General features: G+C 34.6%; 1 protein-coding gene across 4 annotated transcripts in view; it reads left to right on the plus strand.

Annotated features, from left to right (window-relative positions):
* The window catches only part of EPHA5 (EPH receptor A5), a 323,812-nt gene that overhangs the window by 292,925 nt on the left and 9,975 nt on the right, over positions 1 to 20,912 (plus strand). For all 4 annotated transcript variants that reach the window (XM_060109012.1, XM_060109001.1, XM_060108993.1 and 1 more), the window contains 4 exons: positions 2,321 to 2,382; positions 4,207 to 4,416; positions 7,095 to 7,244; positions 19,114 to 19,307. In XM_060109012.1, coding sequence (XP_059964995.1) covers positions 2,321 to 2,382; positions 4,207 to 4,416; positions 7,095 to 7,244; positions 19,114 to 19,307 — 616 coding nt within the window. The remainder of the gene's footprint in view (positions 1 to 2,320; positions 2,383 to 4,206; positions 4,417 to 7,094; positions 7,245 to 19,113; positions 19,308 to 20,912) is intronic.

Below are 20,912 nucleotides of genomic sequence, written 5' to 3' on the forward strand. Positions count from 1 at the left end.
TCCCTGTGCCAAAACAGTTATCAAAAATTTTGGCTGCCGTCCTTGGGGAAGCATATTAATTCTGGACTTTTGAAGGAAAAGGGGTTTCAACATTAATAAAAGCCGGAGGTAGACTCTAGGATTGAAGAATGGGACCAAAAGGGCCTAAAGCAGAATTTTGTCTATTTAGAGTTTGTCTGAGGACCATTAAAATGGGTGTGGCATCATTAAAATGAAGTTAAATTGGAAGCATATCTCAATTCATGAACTTAGATTACAGCCATAGTAAGGAGAAAAAGCAGTTATAATCTTTTTTTCTGTTATGTTGTCTTGGCCGTTTACAAATACAATGAGTCATTCTTTTTTTTCTAACTAAGGTATTGTATATCCAGTCAGTTTAAAAAATCAACATTCCCCAACTCATCTCCTGTCACTTCCTGAATTACAAAACAAAATTCAGCCCTCTAGCCATGTTTGAACTTGATGAACACTTTCATGACAAGATACCTTGGCCCATGCTGCCTCTTCTTCCTGGAATATCTGTCACCTTTTATTACACCAGTGATGCTGTCAATCTTCCAAATTCAAATTAAATGACATCTCCAATGTATATTCTCTACACAAGGGATGTTCTACCTAACGTAGGCATGGTACAAATGTATGAAAAATGAATTTTTTAGACAAAGTTTTTAAATAACTTTTACAAACTTTAAAGAGGAGGAGAAATGCATCTGCCTTTTTAGCACTACATGTCACATTTCATTCAAAGAATAATGCTTCTAAAGTATTTTAAAAGAAGATAATTGTCTGAGTGAGAAATTAGGCTGACCTACCTTATTATACTAAATAGTGAGTTTTAAGTGATTTTGGAATGAAAACTCCTTTTTCTTTCTAGTTATTTCTTTTTCATGCAATTGTCTAACTTTCTATATCTCTGTTTACATTTCAGACTAATGTTGTATGAATAAATATAAAAGTTCTAACTCTATGACCTGAATGAATCACTTCTCAAGTAAAATACAGATACCCTTCTGGAGAATGCCATTAAGTTAATTACAGTGCATTTCATAATTGAATAGGCCCTGTTTCCCTTCATAATATAAAATGTTAATTAATAGATATACAAGATAGAATTTTACTATCATAAGGTCTTTTTTTACTTACCTAAAAATAGTTTAGGTTAACACTAAAATTGTATGTAGTATATTTTTATAAAGAGTAAAGGGGCATGTTTTAAAATATAGTGAGGTTAGCGTGGAGTGATAAAACTAACAACCATATTTTAGATATTTTTTCATATAGCAAAGATTTTTGATCTTATATTTTTCATCTTGTATCACAGACATATTACACACTAAATGCCATAATTTTATGAGGGATAAAATATGATCTATTATCTCAGTCGACTTATATCTAGCAATGAAACCCCACAGATACAAAGTTGATAAAGTTTATAAAATAATAATACATAGCAAATTCTAAGTGACAGGCACTATTTTAAGTGACTTGGGTAACAATATGACTTGGTGGATACTCACAGTAACTCTATGAGGCAGGTGCCATTAATATCTCCATTTTACAGATGAGAAAAAATGAGATACAGAGATAAGAGTTGATTTGCCCAAGATCACTTGATAGTAAGTGATTGATCTGGGATACAAAGTCAAGCAGTATAGCTCCAGAGTCTGTCTAGCTATAGTTTTATATCAGACATGAAAAGAGGAGGACCTCATCCATCAGAATGATGATTGCAAGAGAAGTTTCCAGACAGCAAGAGGCATCAGAACAGGGTTTTGAAGAATGAAAATATTTGGGTTGATAAAGATCATAAGTATGTGGCAGAGAGGGAAAAGGGAGGTAGCCATAAGTAAATGAATTATAAGAACATAGAAATAAAGTTTTGAAAATACAACATATATTCCAGGCATCATAAACAGGGTAGTTAGACTGGACAAGAGTTTTTATTTAGAACCGTGAGGAAGATGAATATGTTTTCAGTGCTTTGCTGGATATTATTATTTGGCACTTTATATCATTACCTCTATTAAAATAAAATTCATCCTTAAACTCATTTTCTACATAAATTGATTTTGGTATTGAAAATTATGGGTTTTTGAATCTTAAATGTCAATCTTTATCATTCTTGTGATACTTTCTTCTCACTGACCCAATTTAGTATATACTAAGATATCATCATGTTATAAATTTACTTGCTACTCAAAAATGACTATTTTTTTAACAGATGTATATAATTTGGACAATAAAAACTTCCAGGTAAACTTTTCCTGGATAAGAGTACAAAATCTAAAAGCAACAGTTTATACCACTGTGTTCTTTTCAGGTAAACCAGTGATGATAGTGACAGAGTATATGGAAAATGGCTCTTTAGACACATTTTTAAAGGTAAGATATGAGACAAATGTAGCTATTCAAAGTGTTATTCATATATTGACCATGATGTTGAAGTTGAAATCCAGCCACTTTAAAGCTAAATTTTAAATAGAAATATCTGGAGTCAGGATAATTATACTACAAAAATTAACTTTGGTTTGAAAATTATCCACTTCAGAAAATGTATACAAATCCAAATTACGTGTCTTTACAGTTCAAGTGTAGGTTAATGTGCTCCCCCCAAAAAAATAAAAGAGGGAAGGAAGGAAGGAGGAAAGGAAGTAAGGAAAGGAGAAAAAGAGAAGACTTTATAGGTACTTAACTCACTCTGAAGTAAGTCAGACAGAGAAAGACAAATATCATATGATATCACGTATATGTGGAATCTAAAAAAATAGTACAATTGGACTTATTCACAAAACAAAAATAGAGTCACAGATGTAGAAAACAAACTTATGGTTACTAGGGGAGGAAATGGGGGAGGGGAGATAAGTTGGGAGATTGTGATTGACATATACACACTACACTAGTATGTATAAAATAGATAACTAATAAGGACCTACTGTATAGCACAGGGAACTCTACTCAATACTCTGTAATGGCCTATATGGGAAAATAGTCTAAAAAAAAGTCAATATATGTATATGTGTAACTGATTTACTTTGCTGTACAGCAGAAACTAACACAATGTTGTAAATCAACTATACTTCAACAAAAATTTTTTTAAAAAGAAAAAAAAAGTACTTAACTTTCTCAAAGTATATCAGGCAGAATAAGGAAAATGTCTAAAAAGTCCATGAAAATCATCTATATTAACGAAAGAGTCAAATAGATTCATAACTCATCTGAGGGCCAGTCACTACTTGTACCAGCAGAGTCATTATGTGATAATAGACAGTAGCGAATGTTGTCAGATCTTCTGGATTTTAGGAAAAGATTGTATTTTTAAATATGCAAGTCTTCAAATTTTAAACGTTGGCAATTCATTTTATTAATAAATAGCATGTGCTAGACAATGTAACATGTTTGCAAGCCTGATTAAACCTGTAGTCTGGCAGCTTTTCACTTTCAATATAGCAACTATTGCTACTGATTAAAAGTAATGGGACAGAGGCATTAATGGCGATTATAAGAAGGGCCTGTGCATTGAATATGACAGGGGTCCACTGACAAGGCAAACTTCCCTTTCAATCTCCAACCTCTACCAGATTTTGCTGCCAAATTTCTTTTACATATATTTAAGTTCTTCAGTCTCTTAATGTCACATCATTCCTTTAATTCAAAATAAGCATCAGTTGAGCCTTATTCTGTGTGTCTGCATCAAGTCCAGTGCCCTTGACAAAGACAGCAAGCTTCCAAGAAAAGCTAACATTCTCCTGGTCATTGTTCAGTCCCTCCCTCCCCCATCTGCTACTGCAGATTCTCCCTTACTTCCTCTGGTCACTTCTTCCTTACCCCAATATGCCTATCCAGCCAGCTTCTTTTAAGTCACTTCAAAAATGTGCAGTGTTAACCCAAGGCAAGCACTAGGTTGAAGTGATGAAAACACTCCTCTGATGACTGAGAATAAAAGATTACAATGCAGAAAAGAGCAACTATAAGTGAGATATTTGTCAAGGGCTTTCAAAACCTTTATCTGCTTTGACCGAGCAGAGGACTGTTATGCATTATCAAGTTAACTATCTATTGCTTAACTTTTTCCATTCTCCTTCAGATAGGAATTGCATATGAATTTGGTAGTAGTATATATTAATTTGGAGATTGAAGGAAGATCCTTTTATATTTTCCCTAAATGATTGGGGTTGTAGGACTAATATTTCTGTATAATCATTACAGAAAAATGACGGGCAGTTCACTGTGATCCAGCTGGTTGGTATGCTGAGAGGCATCGCTGCAGGAATGAAGTACCTTTCTGACATGGGCTACGTGCATAGAGACCTTGCTGCCAGAAACATCTTAATAAATAGTAACCTTGTGTGCAAAGTGTCTGACTTTGGGCTTTCCAGGGTACTGGAAGATGATCCTGAGGCAGCCTACACTACTAGGGTAAGAGCTAATGGAATGCATTTCTGAAATACTAGACTAGAGACATTTAATATTTAAGTTTTTAAAGGAAATAGAAAAAAAAGAAAGAAAATAGAAAAGAAAGAAATTCCTGCAAAATAGGAAGAAAAAGTGAGAAAAAGGGGAAGGTGGATTAAAAAAATCCAGATAACTCTCCTTGTTAGATATCAGAAAATTCAAATATTAAATTCAGATAAGCCAAGTATTCACTTTATGAGTCTTAGTAGTTCATTTTATCCTTGCAGATACTGAAAATAAAAAGTTTGAGTTCATAGTGCATACAACTCATAAAATTATATATAGTATTAAATGTAAAAGAAAAAGTTAAAGAGAGAATCTCCTGCATTGAAAGCAATAAATATATTATATATACATATATTAACATTATTGGTGGTATTTTAATGCCTAATTTCTTTTATACTATGTAAATTGTTAAGCCCACATCTATGAACAATTGGTCACTAATTCACATTGTCATAATTAGCATAAATCAACACCCTTTTCCAGCAAAGTAATTGCTTCCTGAATTGCTGTTGTATAATTGACAGTTTTTTTCTGTGGAAAACTGTGGGAATTGATGCAACAGAATTTTCTGGACAGTCTGTATATTGCACTTCTTGAGTTTTAATCCCTTTTAATAAACTACATTTGTTTAATTCTAAATCTTCTGAAGGGCATCAAGATAGCCTCAATGTTTAAACTTCTTATGAGGACAGGAATTTATCATTATATCTTTTTCACTATACAATGTGGCTAACTTTTGTTTCAATACAGAATACTTATGTCATCTCTTATTCTTATGATAGATGTTACACATTTTCTTATTTAATTCAATGCTTTAAAATTACTTCTACTCATAGTCTAACAATAATCTATAGATTATAAGGCTGTTTATTTTTCATTGCTGCATTGTGATTTATGGATAGTTAAGGATTATACTATGCTGAAGATCATGAGTAACTTATCTAAGCAAACAAAACCTTCAAATTGTCAGCTTAGTAAATCAATAAATTAATTGGTGGAATATCCCTTTCCTTCTAGATCTAATTATTATTGTCATTATTTGAGTTAAATGAAACCTCAATTAGGAATTCTCCTGGGATTAGAGTTACACTTAATAAACTTGGCCTAAGCAAGATTGAGGTTATAGAAAAATCCATTCCCAGCATGACTGGTTGGTGTCTCAGTTAAATGCATAAAGTAAATATGTCAAGGTCTGTGTGAAAGTGTCATGCTGGTGGAGAGGGAAGGGGAGAGGAGCCAGAGATCCTGAGACACTCAAGACTACTCCTGGGAAATGGGGTGTGGCAGCACTTCATGGGAAATCCATATACTGAGAGATTAGCCAATAAGGGAACTTCAGATAATATTGATGTCCAATATGATGGTCAGAGGACCAGGAGAAAATTTCTAGGCTGAAGTTTAAAGTAATAGACCCATTACAATTTCAAGAGGAATTGTAATAATTATAGATGATTCCAATGCCACATAGCCAGGCCTAATAATGTGATCTTGCCTATGAATAATTAATTAACAAAAATTATGTTTCAGGAAAGTCTTCTCAATGTGGTGCTACCATATTTCTAAAGAGCAAATAATTCAAACTTAGTTTCAATAATTCAAATTAACATCAACTCAGAACAATTTTAAGCATTACATGAAATTGTTATTTCTTCATATATCCTGAAACTTTGGTTCATAAAGAAAGATTAAGTCCCATTTTTTCTAGTATGTGAATTATTTTTTTTTCTTCCTGCAAAACAGGAAGGCATATATTAGTCTTTTTACAGGAAAATATTCAAAACACACACTTCTCTCTTTCTCTCTTTTAAAATATATTTGCTTATAGATGAAATGTTTGGTTGCATTGATTTTTCTTCTTTTAAAAATGAGGAGAAAAAGGTTTACCCTGAAAGGTGTGGGATATAAAAGTGTTATCTTGTAAACTAGGAGAAAACTTACCAAATCATTGTTTTTATCATGTAAAAACCTCTAACTTGATAATGTTGTAAGTTTTCCCCCGTAATCTAATTTTAATAATTTTTAATTTGGTTGAATTTCATTTAGATACTTACCTTTTAGGTTAAAACAAAAACAGTTTGACCAAACACACACTAAAATATGACAATGGGAAATAAGAGAAATCAAGACTAAAAGAAATTGCACGGTGTCAGGAGAAAGTCTAACTAAGTTTTTAACATATCTGATTTTCATGCTTGTCTTATTAACTTTTAAACTTCTCATGGTTACATTCAGCAATCAAGACTATCTATTTACAGTCCCTATATTAAAGGAAAAAAGAACCCTGGGAATTTGAGTCCTTTACTTTCTGTTAGAAAGTCATGAAAGTATACCTTATTGATTTGCCTGACTGCCTGCTTTCCACACTTAGAGCTGCCATCCTGATACTGTAATTGAGATGTGGGTCCTGTATATGTTCCAGTAGTCAAACAGAATTTAAACTAGAAAGCTTGCAGCCAGCCAATTAGTAGTCAGCCTACAAGTGCTTATGGGCTGAGATATGTGAAAAGAGACTGTATGCTGTCAAACAGATTCACTTAAAAATGCTACATCTCTTTCTAGATCTTTTCAGTGAGGAAGCAGTATCCTTAGATACATTTGAAGTATGTGGGAATTTTTTTCTTCTTTTTCAATTGTAGGGAGGCAAAATTCCAATCAGATGGACTGCCCCAGAAGCTATAGCTTTCCGAAAGTTTACCTCTGCCAGTGATGTCTGGAGCTATGGGATCGTGATGTGGGAGGTTGTGTCTTATGGAGAGAGACCCTACTGGGAGATGACTAACCAAGATGTAAGTATGGAACTACTCCCCCTAAAGTTTGAATTGAAACAGTTAGTTCTCTGAGTCGGGAGACTATATGTGTGTGTGTGTGTGTGTGTGTGTGTATTTCTGAAAATGACACGCTTAAAAAAGTGAAATACTCTTTGCTTAACCTCTGACCTGTTTTGTTGTCATTAAAATCCTTTATGCAGTAGCTCAAAATAAGTTAGTACAAAGGAAAGCAAGTTACTGTTATATAAAAGCTTGCCAGAGAGTTCTAGCAGTACTGTAGTGCTGTGTCACTCATTTTATGTCAGTATCATTTTCAAAAATGAAGAAAGATCTATCAAAGAATGAATACTGACAGACAAGTTTTTATGACATGCACTTGATAAAGGGAGCTAAAACTCCAAACCAAAAGGGTGAATGATATCGATTTAATAGTGGATGCTCTTAGAGGATAAAAAGAAATAATCTGTTTCTTTACATTAAAAAAAATTTAGGAAGAGTAATATTGTCTATTTAATTTGGGAAAAAAACAGATTTTTCTCCCATGTGGAGAAATAATTCAGGCTTAGAACAATAGAATCCTGGAATTAAAGAGACCATGAAAGAATCTTCTATTCAAGTTCAGAATGATGCCTGACTACATGGCTCTTTGGTTTTTGACTTCGTAATTGTTACTATTCAATATGGCCCTTTCTATTTTGGATTGCATTGAAATTTGATATTTTTCTTCAAGTAATTATAAAAGCTGTCTTTTATTGAGCCCTTACTATATGCCATACTCTGTTTGAAATGATTTACCAACTAATAGCTCATTACTTCTTTATATAAAAACCAGTATAATGGACTTATAACCAGTATAATGGTCTTAACTAAATACCATGCTGATTTAAAACATTTCTTTTTTTTCTCCAATTATTTCTTTCATCCATGCTCTGTAAAATCTCCTGCTCCTATGCCTTCAGGGGTTATTAGACAGGTGCTTTAGCTCTCTGGCTTTATTTTGGTGAATCAACAGTACCACGCCAGTAATTTTCAAAGTGTTTTCCACAACTGCAGGGCCAACCTGACCCTAAGTAGCAAGATTGGGAAGGAAGAATTGTCAGATTCTTGCTTTCCCCTCTGCAAGGTCCTTAAAGAGGAGGATGTACTCCAACTGAGATGTCCCAGAGTTCCTCGTGCTTGCCGCCTGCTCCCCACTTCACAGTCTCTAATGGTACCTTACACATGTCTGCTTCACCTGAGGAAAGCACATCCTTGTTTGATGTTCTACCAGTTTTCCCTCTTTTAGATACTATTGCAGGCTACCCCAGCCATCCTGCCTTCTTCAGATTTCCCCAGATGAGAAGCCAGGGTCACCCTGTGGCTTTCCCAAGAAATATTTCACAGCATTCTTTTCGGATAGCAATAGTAAATTAGGCTGATGGATTCCCGTCTCTCAACAAGCATACTGAAAGGCAGTGAGTCTTCCTTTCTTTTAGTCATCTAAAATTGCTACAACGAGTTTTCTTTTGCCCTGTTCACTTGACCTAGTGAAGGGATGCTGACCTCTGTTTCTCTCAATTTGAGAGAACGTAGTATCTATTGTCTTCAACTTTATGGTTTTAGGGGCACGACTATGGCCAAAGTATTGAATTCTTGTCACACATTTAACAACCCATCAGAGAGATATTATTTCTGTCTGGCTGTTAATAAACTGAAACTTAAGAGATTAAATGATTTTCTTAATGCCACAAAAATAATAAAAGTTATATCAGAAATTTCAACCTGGTTCTCCAAAATTTTAATACCTAACAACTACACTGTTTCCAATTGAATCAATGTTTACATCCTCCCTTTCATTTCCAACCAGTGAGCCTAGATCAACCTTCTAATTAAATGTAAAATATTCAATTCAATATATAATGATTACTATGAGTTAATCTAGCCGAGACAAAGACCAGACCTATTTGCTACTTGCTACTCTCCAGATAAATGCCGAATGCTAACTTGAGATGTATGGTTTGGCTTCTGACTTCTCTCAAGGCTCATTTCAATGCCATTTTTCCTTTTAGTTTTTGTGAAAGTATTTTATTCTGTAATGCCAGCAAGCCTGCTCCCTTCACTCAAGGAAAACATTTACCCCTTATTTGCCTAGTGTTTTAATTCCTTCTCACTTGAGATATTTTGAATTCTGATTCCATCACTTGGAATTATTAGTCTTTCCCAACTATGTGTATAATATGTGTAGGATTATTATTCACATTATTGGAAATTATGCCTGATATAGCTGTATCTGTCACAAATAAAATGATAGATCAAAGTAGAACATAATGCTAGGTGAATGCTCATAAGTGTTTCTACTGATCTGGACTGTGCTTGTTCATGCTCCTGGGGATTGGCTGATCTATACTGGTAAACCTTGGCTCTGCTCCACACAGCCCTCCTCTTCTTTCAGAGACCAGCAGGCTAGCCTAGATATGAGCTCATTTTTCCCATGGCTGAAGGGTGAGAATAAGCCCAGCCTGCAACATTCCATTGTCCAATCCCATAATCAGAGGATCAGTCCACTCACACTGCTATTGTGAATGGACAATATAAAGTTATATGGAGGGCTTCCCTGGTGGCGCAGTGGTTGAGAGTCCGCCTGCCGATGTAGGGGACAGGGGTTCGTGCCCCGGCCCGGGAAGGTCCCACATGCCGTGGAGCGGCTGGGCCCGTGAGCCATGGCCGCTGAGCCTGCACGTCCGGAGCCTGTGCTCCGCAACGGGAGAGGCCACAACAGTGAGAGGCCCGCGTACCGCAAAAAAAAAAAAAAAAAAAAAGTTATATGGAAAAGGACATAGAAACAAAGAGGTGTGAATAATTCAGAACAGATATTTTTCCTGATTTCAGCCATTTGAGAGCCTTGATACTTTTTCAGATAACTTTATTTCAAACTATTTAGAAAAATACAAGGAAGTGCTAATATTTTTGGACATAATAAAAGTAAAAACTAATATTTTGACATTGGCTGGGTTTTCCAAGAATCTAAATGAGGTTTACAGAAAAATGTTATACAGTTAAAGATCTTTCTAAAATGTCTGCCTTTAATAGAAGGTCCAATACATGCTTTGCATTTTCTCAGCAAGTTTACTAGCATTAGTGGCATTTAGTTTCTAGATATGGCATTAAGTTTGGTATGCCTCAATTTCCATCAAAATTTGTATCTAAGAAACATGACAGATCTACTGTATTTGAAAATCATGATCACTGAATATTTCATTTGAAAAAAAATTCTCAGAAAGCAAAATAGAAGTACTGATTTGGCAGTTTTGAATGATGTATCCCATCATCTCTACATTCCAGATACTGATTCTAAAAAGGCTTTGCCACCATGAAAATGTTACATTACCAAGACATTCAGAATAACCTAAATCTCTCAGAGGAGACCTTCCACTGTGTCAGGGGGATAGAATGCTGTGGTAGGTTTTTTTGGTTTAGGATTGCCTCTGTTATCACAGAGAAAAGCCATAACAACACATAATAAAAATAAACTAAAATGACTAAGATGATTTTAGGCACATATCAGACCATGAACTCTGATTCAAGCTTGGGAATCTAAGATAACATCCTGTAGTCAGTAGAAGCTTCTTTATTTATAGCAAAGATTTTAAATCTCAACATTTTTCAGAACTTAAAATAAAAAACAAAATAAGAAGAGATGTCATTGTATTGCATTTTTATATTTAGTGACAATGTCTTTCTCTTGTATTTATTCAGAAATGTAGGAATACATAGTGTATACTAAGCACATAAATTACAAAATGTTTGAAAAACTCAAAATGTTTTAAGTAATCTGTTTTTAAAAATTTTTTTAGGCATTCAGGTTTCTAGTACCATTTCTGTCAGCCTAAATCTTACTTTTAAGGAAGCACAAACTTTGACTCCAGAAGGATGTGAACTCACTTTGTGCTGGGTTTTTCTCTCTCTTGGTCTTCTAAGGATAATGCTGCCCTTGGATACAAGTAATTACTTTAGGGACTGGTAGGTAACCTCATGGAAATTCTTACCCCTTTGGGAAAAAATGAGACATAAAGAAATATCAATACTGCAGTCTAAAATCCCTATACCTTGTTGTTTAAAAACAACTAAAACACAAATCTGAAATTGAAAGAATAGAATCATCTTTGATTCTATAACTCTCGGTCAGTTTCAATGATTATAAAGGGAATGGACTTGAACAGATTTCCAAGATCTCTTTAATCTCTGGAATTCTATTGATCTAAGATTGATATGCAAATAAAAAGACATACTCAGTACACTTTTAATAGTTATTGGAGACAGAAAAAAAATCTTAGGAAGAAAATTGGTCTATATGGAACTATTTCTATGGCATTTGAGATAATTTCCAGGAATATATAATTAAACTCTAGTCACTTTGGGGGAAGCTTCATATCTCATAGTAACTAAAGGACTCATCTGTGAAATTTTGAGTAAACACTAAGCAACACAGGTACTCACACTCTGTATAGAACCTAATTCATCAAAACACACAGCTGTTGCTCAAAGTTTCCCTATATATTTCCTGGCACTCACTTATCCAGCCTACAGTTTCACACCTCCTGTTATAAAGAATGCACTATCTTACAAAATAGCTCATTTTAATTCTGGGTATTAATTTTTTTCTTATGGTGCAAGAAATCTGATTCCGTGAGGTAATATCCATACCTGTCCCAAATTATTTTCTTGGGAGGTAATTATTTCTCATTTCAATAGTGTGACTCAGCACCAGGATAGAAAGACTGCATATCTGCATGCCAGAGGGACTTAAATGTGAATCTTTCTACTGCAACTTGTTACTTATGTGAACGTGGGCAATAGTTAACCTTCTGGAATGTCACGTATTTCACCTGTAAAATGTGTATATGATTTCTATTTTGCAAATATGTGTTAAAAATGAATGTAGATAATATACAGACAATTTGCTTCTTAGTACCTATGATATCAATGATCCTGGGCTAGTCTAGATGCTCCAAGAAGCCTATGCTATGAGGAAATTACATACACATTAGTATTATTAAAGGGAATTGCTTGTGAAGACAAACATGAAGGGATGAGAGGAAGCTGGGAGAGATGTCAGACTGTGATACAAATCTGACCCCAGGTAGAGTAGAGATTGAAGGAAAGATGATTGGAGGCAAGTATCTGAGTCTGAAGTGCACTTCTAAGAGAGGTTGCCAAGGCCTCCAAAGAGTCCTCAAGCCAGCATTGCCTGTCATAGAAGTCTCATAGGAATGTGCCTATCTTATCACTACCGTATTCTGTAATTGACTGGGAGTAACTTATGTAAAGCATGGCCTTGGTGTAAATGTGATGATGGATTTTAGAGGTTTTAGTGTTAAGGACTATAGATCAATTTCCATCCCTGCAGGTGAAGATATGAGAGACAGATTCTCGAGGTTGCTATGCTCCACCCCTTTTGCAACACAGAGCAACTTTTCCACACAGGTTCAGGAAGCATCTGTTCCATGGTTCTGTGGGGTTTTCTTTCTGAAGGGAAATTCAGCAGAAGCGGGTTATGGACTGAACTGCAGTCTCTGTAGCTTCAGCTGATCTCAGGACCTCATCTGGTCCTTAGCCTCTCCCTCCTCCACTATCCATTCTGACTTCCCATCGCCAACAACCTGGCAGATCATCGTGGCTTAACTGGTAGATGGAATCAATCCTTCACTCTTGGAGGTTGGCATTTTCTGGCCACAGCTGTTATAAAGGGGTAACAAGAGAGCCCCTTAGAGTATTACCTGGATTCCACATAAATTTCTCCCCACCCCAACTGTGTGAAAACAGCTCAAATGCCCCCTGCTCTTCAGTATCAATAACCTTGGCCATCATGGTGACTCACCTTCTCTTGTGCTTGTACCTGGGAACAAGTAGTCCAAAGTGCCTGGTGACAGCTATAACCGTTTGTCACCTGGCAAGAGTTACTGGGAATGAAGCACACTATAGAAGTTTCTGAGTTGATTGATTTAATACATAAATTGCATCCTGAATAATGACAGCTACTATCAAAGTGTTGCCTCCATGTTGGTGCTTCAGCTGTGCCTTTAAAAAGCCTACCAGCATTCTGTGAGGCTAGTCGCTTCTGGATGATGAACTATGTGTAGTGGTTGCTGGAACCAGCACATATCAGCTGGTGAATTTTCAGAACATTTCTACCTGAATGAGATTATGTTGGTAGCTTACAGTTGACATGGAGCGAGTATTTATATCAGATAAGTGAGAAAATGTTATAAATCTGTTTTCCCTGAAAGAAAAGCCAGTTGTTAAATATTTAGGAGCATATCACTAAGTATGTGATAAACTCACACATCCTTCACTGAGGTGGATGTTCTAGTTAGGGTATATGCTCGTTGGGAGTCCATGTTTGTGGATCAAGCATTTCAACCTTATAATGCTAGCTGAGGCTCTGTGGGTAAAAGCAAACCAGAGTGGGTATGTGTGTCTGAAAGATAAACCCATGACCCTTGCATGATGGAAAGGGCCCAATAGAGTCACCACCCACTGAAGAGTGCCTTATTAGGTGCTCAGTGTTGGGTTTTATATATTGGAAGGAAGAGCAGTGTTCTATAAATTGTGTTCAGACTATTGATTTACATGTCAATGCCAAGAAAATGCTTAGTTTATGATAATATTTCAGATATAGAAATCTGAAATGGTGCCAGATTGTCTGTAAAAATTCTGGTTGTCTTTTTATTTTTATTTTTTCTCTTTTCTTTCATTCATCTCAACCACCTCAATTAACAAAGATAATCATAATAACAAAGTCAATTGAGATTATGACTCATTGGCCATACATTGTATATTGTATGGTAAAATGAACAGCCTAAATAGCACTTTGGCAGATTTTCAGCATTTCACAAACCACCAGAGTACTAATGCCATTCATTTCTCCCCCAAGCTATGAAAGGAAAAATAGGTAAAACTGAAAAAAAAAAATCACTTCAAAATGTCTAAATATAAAATCTAAAATTATAGCTCTAAATCTATTTTAAATATAAATTCTAAACATTAATTTAGAATTAAATTCAATGACCTAATTACTGGGCCAAGTTCTAAGTTAACTTAGAGACAGAGTACTATATTTATATATAAAAAATTAGCTGGAAATAAAGTTAAGTAATATATTCTGGAAATAATTTCTCAGATCAAATAACTTACTAATTCCTTTAAAACTAAGGAATTGGTTTAATTCATTCATTTCATAATCACATATAAGACTAGCTGCTCAGTGGAGGAAAGTCAATATTTTTTTTAAATAGGTGCTAATGAAAAAAAATAGACATAATTTGTATCAGCTTTGGGGAAAAGCACATTATAAAATATATCATGCTTTAAGTAAATAAGAATGACTGTTTTCACTGCATAGTTAAATATTTCATGATATAAAATATACTAAGACATTTAATTTGGGTACATATATGTTATTAAGGTAATACCACCATCCTTATCCAAAATGCAAAGTATTATAATAAGCAAATTAATAAATAAATGAGCTTCCATTAATATATGAGTGCAAATGGTACTTTTAATTTTTATTATTCATTTATTTGATCACTAGTTATAATTTCTCAAAATTGATTTAGCACTTTTTTCTTTTGTAAATTTTTTATTAGTACCTATTTCTTATTTATTTGTTGTTTTATTTTATTGTTTTATTATATTTCTCATATGCATGAGATTTTAATACATTAGATACGTTAACCATGTGTTATAGTTTTTGTAAGATTTTCTACGAACACTATCACATAGTTATTCCTTTTTTTTTTTTAACATCTTTATTGGAGTATAATTGAATTGCAATGGTGTGTTAGTTTCTGCTTTATAACAAAGTGAATCACTTATACATATACATCTGTTCCCATATCTCTTCCCTCTTGGTTCTCCCTCCCTCCCACCCTCCTTATCCCACCCCTCTAGGTGGTCACAAAGCACCAAGCTGATCTCCCTGTGCTATGCGGCTGCTTCCCACTAGCTATCTATTTTATGCTTGGTAGTGTATATATGTCCATGCCACTCTCTCACTTTGTCACAGTTTAACCTTCCCTCCTCCCGATATCCTCAAGTCCATTCTCTAGTAGGTCTGTGTCTTTATTCCCGTCTTGCCCCTAGGTTGCTCATGACTTTTTTTTTTCCTTAGATTCCATATATATGTGTTAGCATATGATATTTGTTTTTCTCTTTCTGACTTACTTCACTCTGTATGACAGACTCTAGGTCCATTCACCTCACTACAAATAACTCAATTTCATTTCCTTTTATGGCTGAGTAATATTCCATCATATATATGTGCCACATCTTCTTTATCCATTCATCTGTCGCTGGACACTTAGGTTGCTTCCATGTCCTGGCTATTGTAAATAGAGCTGCAATGAACATTTTGGTACATGACTCTTACCGAATTATGCTTTTCTCAGGGTATATGCCCAGTAGTGGGATTGCTGGGTTATATGGTAGGTCTATTTTTAGTTTTTTAAAGGATCTTCATACTGTTCTCTATAGTGGCTGTATCAATTTCCCACCAACAGTACAAGAGGGTTCCCTTTTCTCCACACCCTCTCCAGCATTTATTGTTTGTAGATATTTTGATGATGGCCATTTTGACAGGTGTGAGATGATATCTCATTGTAGTTTTGAGTTGCATTTCTCTAATGATTAATGATGTTGAGCATTCGTTCATGTGGTTGTTGGCAAGCTGTATATCTTGTTTGGAGAAATGTCTATTTAGGTCTTCTGCCCATTTTTGGATTGGGTTGTTTGTTTTTTTGATATTGAGCTGCATGAGCTGCTTGTAAATTTTGGAGATTAATCCTTTGTCAGTTGCTTCATTTGCAAATATTTTCTCCCATTCTGAGGGTTGTCTTTTGGTCTTGTTTATGGTTTCCTTTGCTGTGCAAAAGCTTTTAAGTTTCATTAGGTCCCATGTGTTTATTTTTGTTTTTATTTCCTTTCTCTAGGAGGTGGGTCAAAAAGGATCTTGCTGTGATTGATGTCATAGAGTGCTCTGCCTATGTTTTCCTCTAAGAGTTTGATGGTGTCTGGCCTTACATTTAGGTCTTTAATCCATTTTGAGTTTATTTTTGTGTATGGTGTTAGGGAGTGTTCTAATTTCATTCTTTTACATGTAGCTGTCCAGTTTTCCCAGCACCACTTATTGAAGAGGCTGTCTTTTCTCTACTGTATATCCTTGCCTCCTTTATCAAAGATAAAGTGACCATATGAGTTTATCTCTGGGCTTTCTATCCTGTTTCAGTGATCTATATTTCTGTTTGTGTGCCAGTACCATACTGTCTTGTAGCTTTGTAGTATAGTCTGAAGTCTGGGAGCCTGATTCCTCCAGCTCCGTTTTTTTCCCTCAAGATTGCTTTGGCTATTCAGGGTCTTTTTTGTTTCCATACAAATTGTAAAATGTTCTGTTTTAGTTCTGTGAAAAATGCCAGTGGTAGTTTGATAGAGATTGCATTGAATCTGTAGATTCCTTTGCGTAGTAGAGCCATTTTCACAATGTTGAATCTTCCAATCCAAAAACGTGATATTTCTCTCCATCTATTTGTGTCATCTTTAATTTCCTTCATCAGTGTCTTATAATTTTCTGCATACAGGTCTTTTTTCTCCTTAGGTATGTTTATTCCTAGATATTTTATTCTTTTTGTTGCAGTGGTAAATGGGAGTGTTTTCTTAATTTCAGTTTCAGAGTTTTCATCATTAGTATATAGGAATGCCAGAGATTTCTGAGCATTAATTTTGTATCCTGCTACTTTACCAAATTCATTGATTAGCTCTAGTAGTTTTCTGTTGACATATTTATGATTCTCTATGTATAGTGTCATGTCATCTGCAAACAGTGACAGCTTTACTTCTCCTTTTTCAACTTGGATTCCATTTATTTCTTTTTCTTCTCTGATTGTTGTGACTAAAACTTTCAAAACTATGTTGAATAATAGTGGTGAGAGTGGGCAACCTTGTTTTGTTCCTGATCTTAGTGGAAATGGGTTCAGTTTTTCACCATTGAGAATGATGTTGGCTGTGGGTTTGTCATATATGGCCTTTATTATGTTGAGGAAAGTTCCCCCTATGCCTTTTAACTTTTGAGGGGCATGGACATATATATACACTACCAAATGTAAAATAGAGAGCTAGTGGGAAGCAGCCGCATAGCACAGGGAGATCAGCTCAGTGATTTGTGACCACCTAGAGGGGTGGGATAGGGAGGTTGGGAGGGAGACATAAGGGGGAGGAGATATGGGGATATATGTATATGTATAGCTGATTCACTTTGTTATAAAGCTGAAACTAACACACCATTGTAAAGCAATTATACCCCAATAAAGATGTTAAGAAAATAAAATTAAATAATAATAATAAAGATGTATTGTTTTTGAGTTAGCTAAAGTGGTAGATGACTCCCAGGTATTTTGCTCATAGTTATTCAGTTATTTATCTGACCATTTATTTTTAGAGTCCTTGAATACTTTTTCTTTCTCTGCCCAAACTTAACTATTGGTGATTCTCAGGAACCTTTATTTCGTGCCCTTCCCGAGGAGATATAAACTATACCCTATTTCAAGCTGTGACCAAGCTTTGGTGACCCTCACATTTATTATCATCCCAAATATCTCCTGTACTGCAGACAGATTCCTGTAGATTGCCACCTGTGGTTCCCTACTCACCTCAAATAAAACAAGCCCCAAATTATACCTGTCAGCATTTCCCACTCCCATAAATGTGGTAACCGAAAATTAATCACAACAACCATCCGGTGTGAAAGGCTTGAACTTGTTTTCTCTCAAATACTTTCTCTACTCTCACCTCTACCCTTATGTTATAAATGTCTCTGAAATCTCTCCATCTGACACTACTTTTGTACAGATGCCATTTCCTTTATCATTGAGAGACTGGTTTCTCTACAATCTTTCAAAATTATCTTGGTAAAAATTCTATTCTAATCATCATATTTTTTCCATTTGTCAGATCAAATCTAAAGTGCTTGTTGAAAAATATAATTAAGTTTAATCATTAAGAAATTATTCAAATAGGATGTTGAGAAATATGCTCATTATTATTGGTTTGGGGTATCATTTAAATGTTAACATTTTAATAATTGAATAAAAGTTGTATTATTATGTTCAGTAGCATAGACAGAACTCTTCTGGACTTAGACATTTTGATGGCAGCAGCAACATTAAGAATGTTTTTGATAAAACAATCTCACAATTAGACTGATACTCGTATGTGTGGTTGCATTTAAAATCAATGATGTTTGTAATGCCTGCACTACTAAACAGTCATTCCAAATTCCTGACAGAAATCAGTAGATGATAATAAACAGCCAGACCTTGACATTATTAAATGATACATAAGACTTTTATGCTAATTTAGCCTTTGACTTATTCACCATTTGCCATCCAAAAGTCTCTTTAGAAGTAAAATTGCAGTTCTATTACTTAAAAAAATGTGTTTCTACACATAATTTTTCATTAAAAAGACATTAACTTTTCAGAGAGGCCACTAGAAAAGTTAATCTCTATTTGATTCCAGAATGCGAGGATAAATAAAAGATGAACTGTTTATTTTTATGTCAATTAATTTTACAAATCACCTTACACCAAGATTTTAGGTAAAGATGATTACCATTTATTTTCTTTATCATATGTGAGGAAAGCCTACCTTTTTTTTATATTGTGTGATAGCATATTTTTTCTTTGTTGTATTTTGCAGCCAATGGAATAATCAAGGATGTTAGAGACAGTTATGCTGCTTGGTATTGGAAGAGTAAGAGTAAGAAAGGATGCAAAATGAACAGTAGGAAATTTCTCAAGCTATTCTGTACTAAATTTGTGGCTTTGGGGGACCGGTTCTCTTTCACTTTACACAGGTGATTAAAGCTGTAGAGGAAGGCTACCGTCTGCCAAGCCCCATGGACTGTCCTGCTGCTCTCTACCAATTAATGCTGGATTGCTGGCAGAAGGACCGAAATAGCAGGCCCAAGTTTGATGAAATCGTCAACATGTTGGACAAGCTGATCCGTAACCCAAGTAGCTTGAAGACTCTGGTTAATGCATCGAGCAGGTACAAGGACAGTCTGGAGAGGTTTTTCTGAATATTGTTAATTCAGATTGATGCCACAAATATCAAGTTAATGAAATTATTTGTGTACACATGCTAGCCTATGAATCCATATTACCTAATTTCTTTGAATATGTTTTTTTCATAATGTTATTCTTTTATAATGAGTGAAATATAAATGATTAAATTATACTTTAAAACACCTGTACCTAATCTAATAGTCTAACCTACCAGTTTCAGATAAATGTTAACTATAGCCAGATCCAGGTAGCATTTTAAAAAATCCACAAATATGTGTATTTTCAGGTGCTTTGGACTCCACATAGGTTTGGATGGAGGAAAATAAGATTATAACATGATGGGGAAAAGCCAATTAAGCACTGGTATAATTTTAAACAGGAGATATATAACAACAATTACTCTTTGATTTCCTTAGAATAGATTTCACCACCTGTTATATTTTATGAACATCAACAACTCCTTTTCCTTATCCAGTTGAGTACAGATATTTGGATAATCATTTACTGTGTAGTATTAACAGGACTTAAAAATAATAAATGAGTAATCTTGTGGAAAAAATTTGTGTGAGCAAATGAGCATTTTTTAAACTTTTCTGAATGCATGTGAATGCATTTAACTAATGTTACATTATTTAAAGCATTCTTACTTCTTTTACCTGAAAAATTACAAAATTATCCTCTCAAAAAATAAATCAGTTTGATTCTATACTAAAAAATTTACCAAATTGTTATTTTCATTATATATAAGGCCGTTTTCTATCTCCATAAGAAAAAGTATCCTGCTGGTAACTGAACTGGCTGCCCCTAGTATGAACTAAATGAGAAACAATTTGTTGATAAAGTTACATAAGTTCTATGATTCTGGTATAACATTTGCTTACTAGGCAAAAAGTCATTTTTAAATACAAATGAGGAATGAATCTTCAAACTCTGTTCAGGCATCATTAACTTTCTATGGTAGCAACTGGAGAATGCATCTTAGAGATCATTCCCTATGTTGTTCCCAAAATAACTGCTTTTAAATTGTTTATTGTCATCTAAAATATTGTGTTTCTCTCATCTACTTGTTTAAGTTATGTTAAGTTGTCACAAATGGATATAAGGAAAAGAAATCATAAAAATATATTTCTGTGATCTAAATTGTATTAATTTATATCAGCATCATCATTATAGCTTGAGAGCAGCTTTAAAATCTCCAAAGAACTTTCATATTTCCTTGTATATATTATATAGAATTCAGCTTGCTAGGTTTCATTTAAATAGATTTAGCTTAAGACTATACAGTTGGTCCTCTGTATGTGCAGATGTGGAGAGCCGACTGTACTACACCATTTTATATAAGGGACTTGAGCGTCCATAGTTTTGGGTATCCATGGGGTGGAGGGTGGGGTCCTGGAACCAATTCCCTACAGATACTGGGGGAAGACTGTATCTCTCACTACCTCATCTTTATTCAGTCATCTACAAATCCTGGTTCTAGAAGGTGTTAGTTCCTGATTCACTGTCTCTTTCTCTCTATCCCAACCCATGTCACAAAACTAGGTGATTTGAGTAACCATGTAGATGATATTCAAATATCTCTCAATAC

Source organism: Mesoplodon densirostris, chromosome 1 (genome assembly GCF_025265405.1).
Source record: "Mesoplodon densirostris isolate mMesDen1 chromosome 1, mMesDen1 primary haplotype, whole genome shotgun sequence".
NCBI lineage: Eukaryota > Metazoa > Chordata > Mammalia > Artiodactyla > Ziphiidae > Mesoplodon > Mesoplodon densirostris.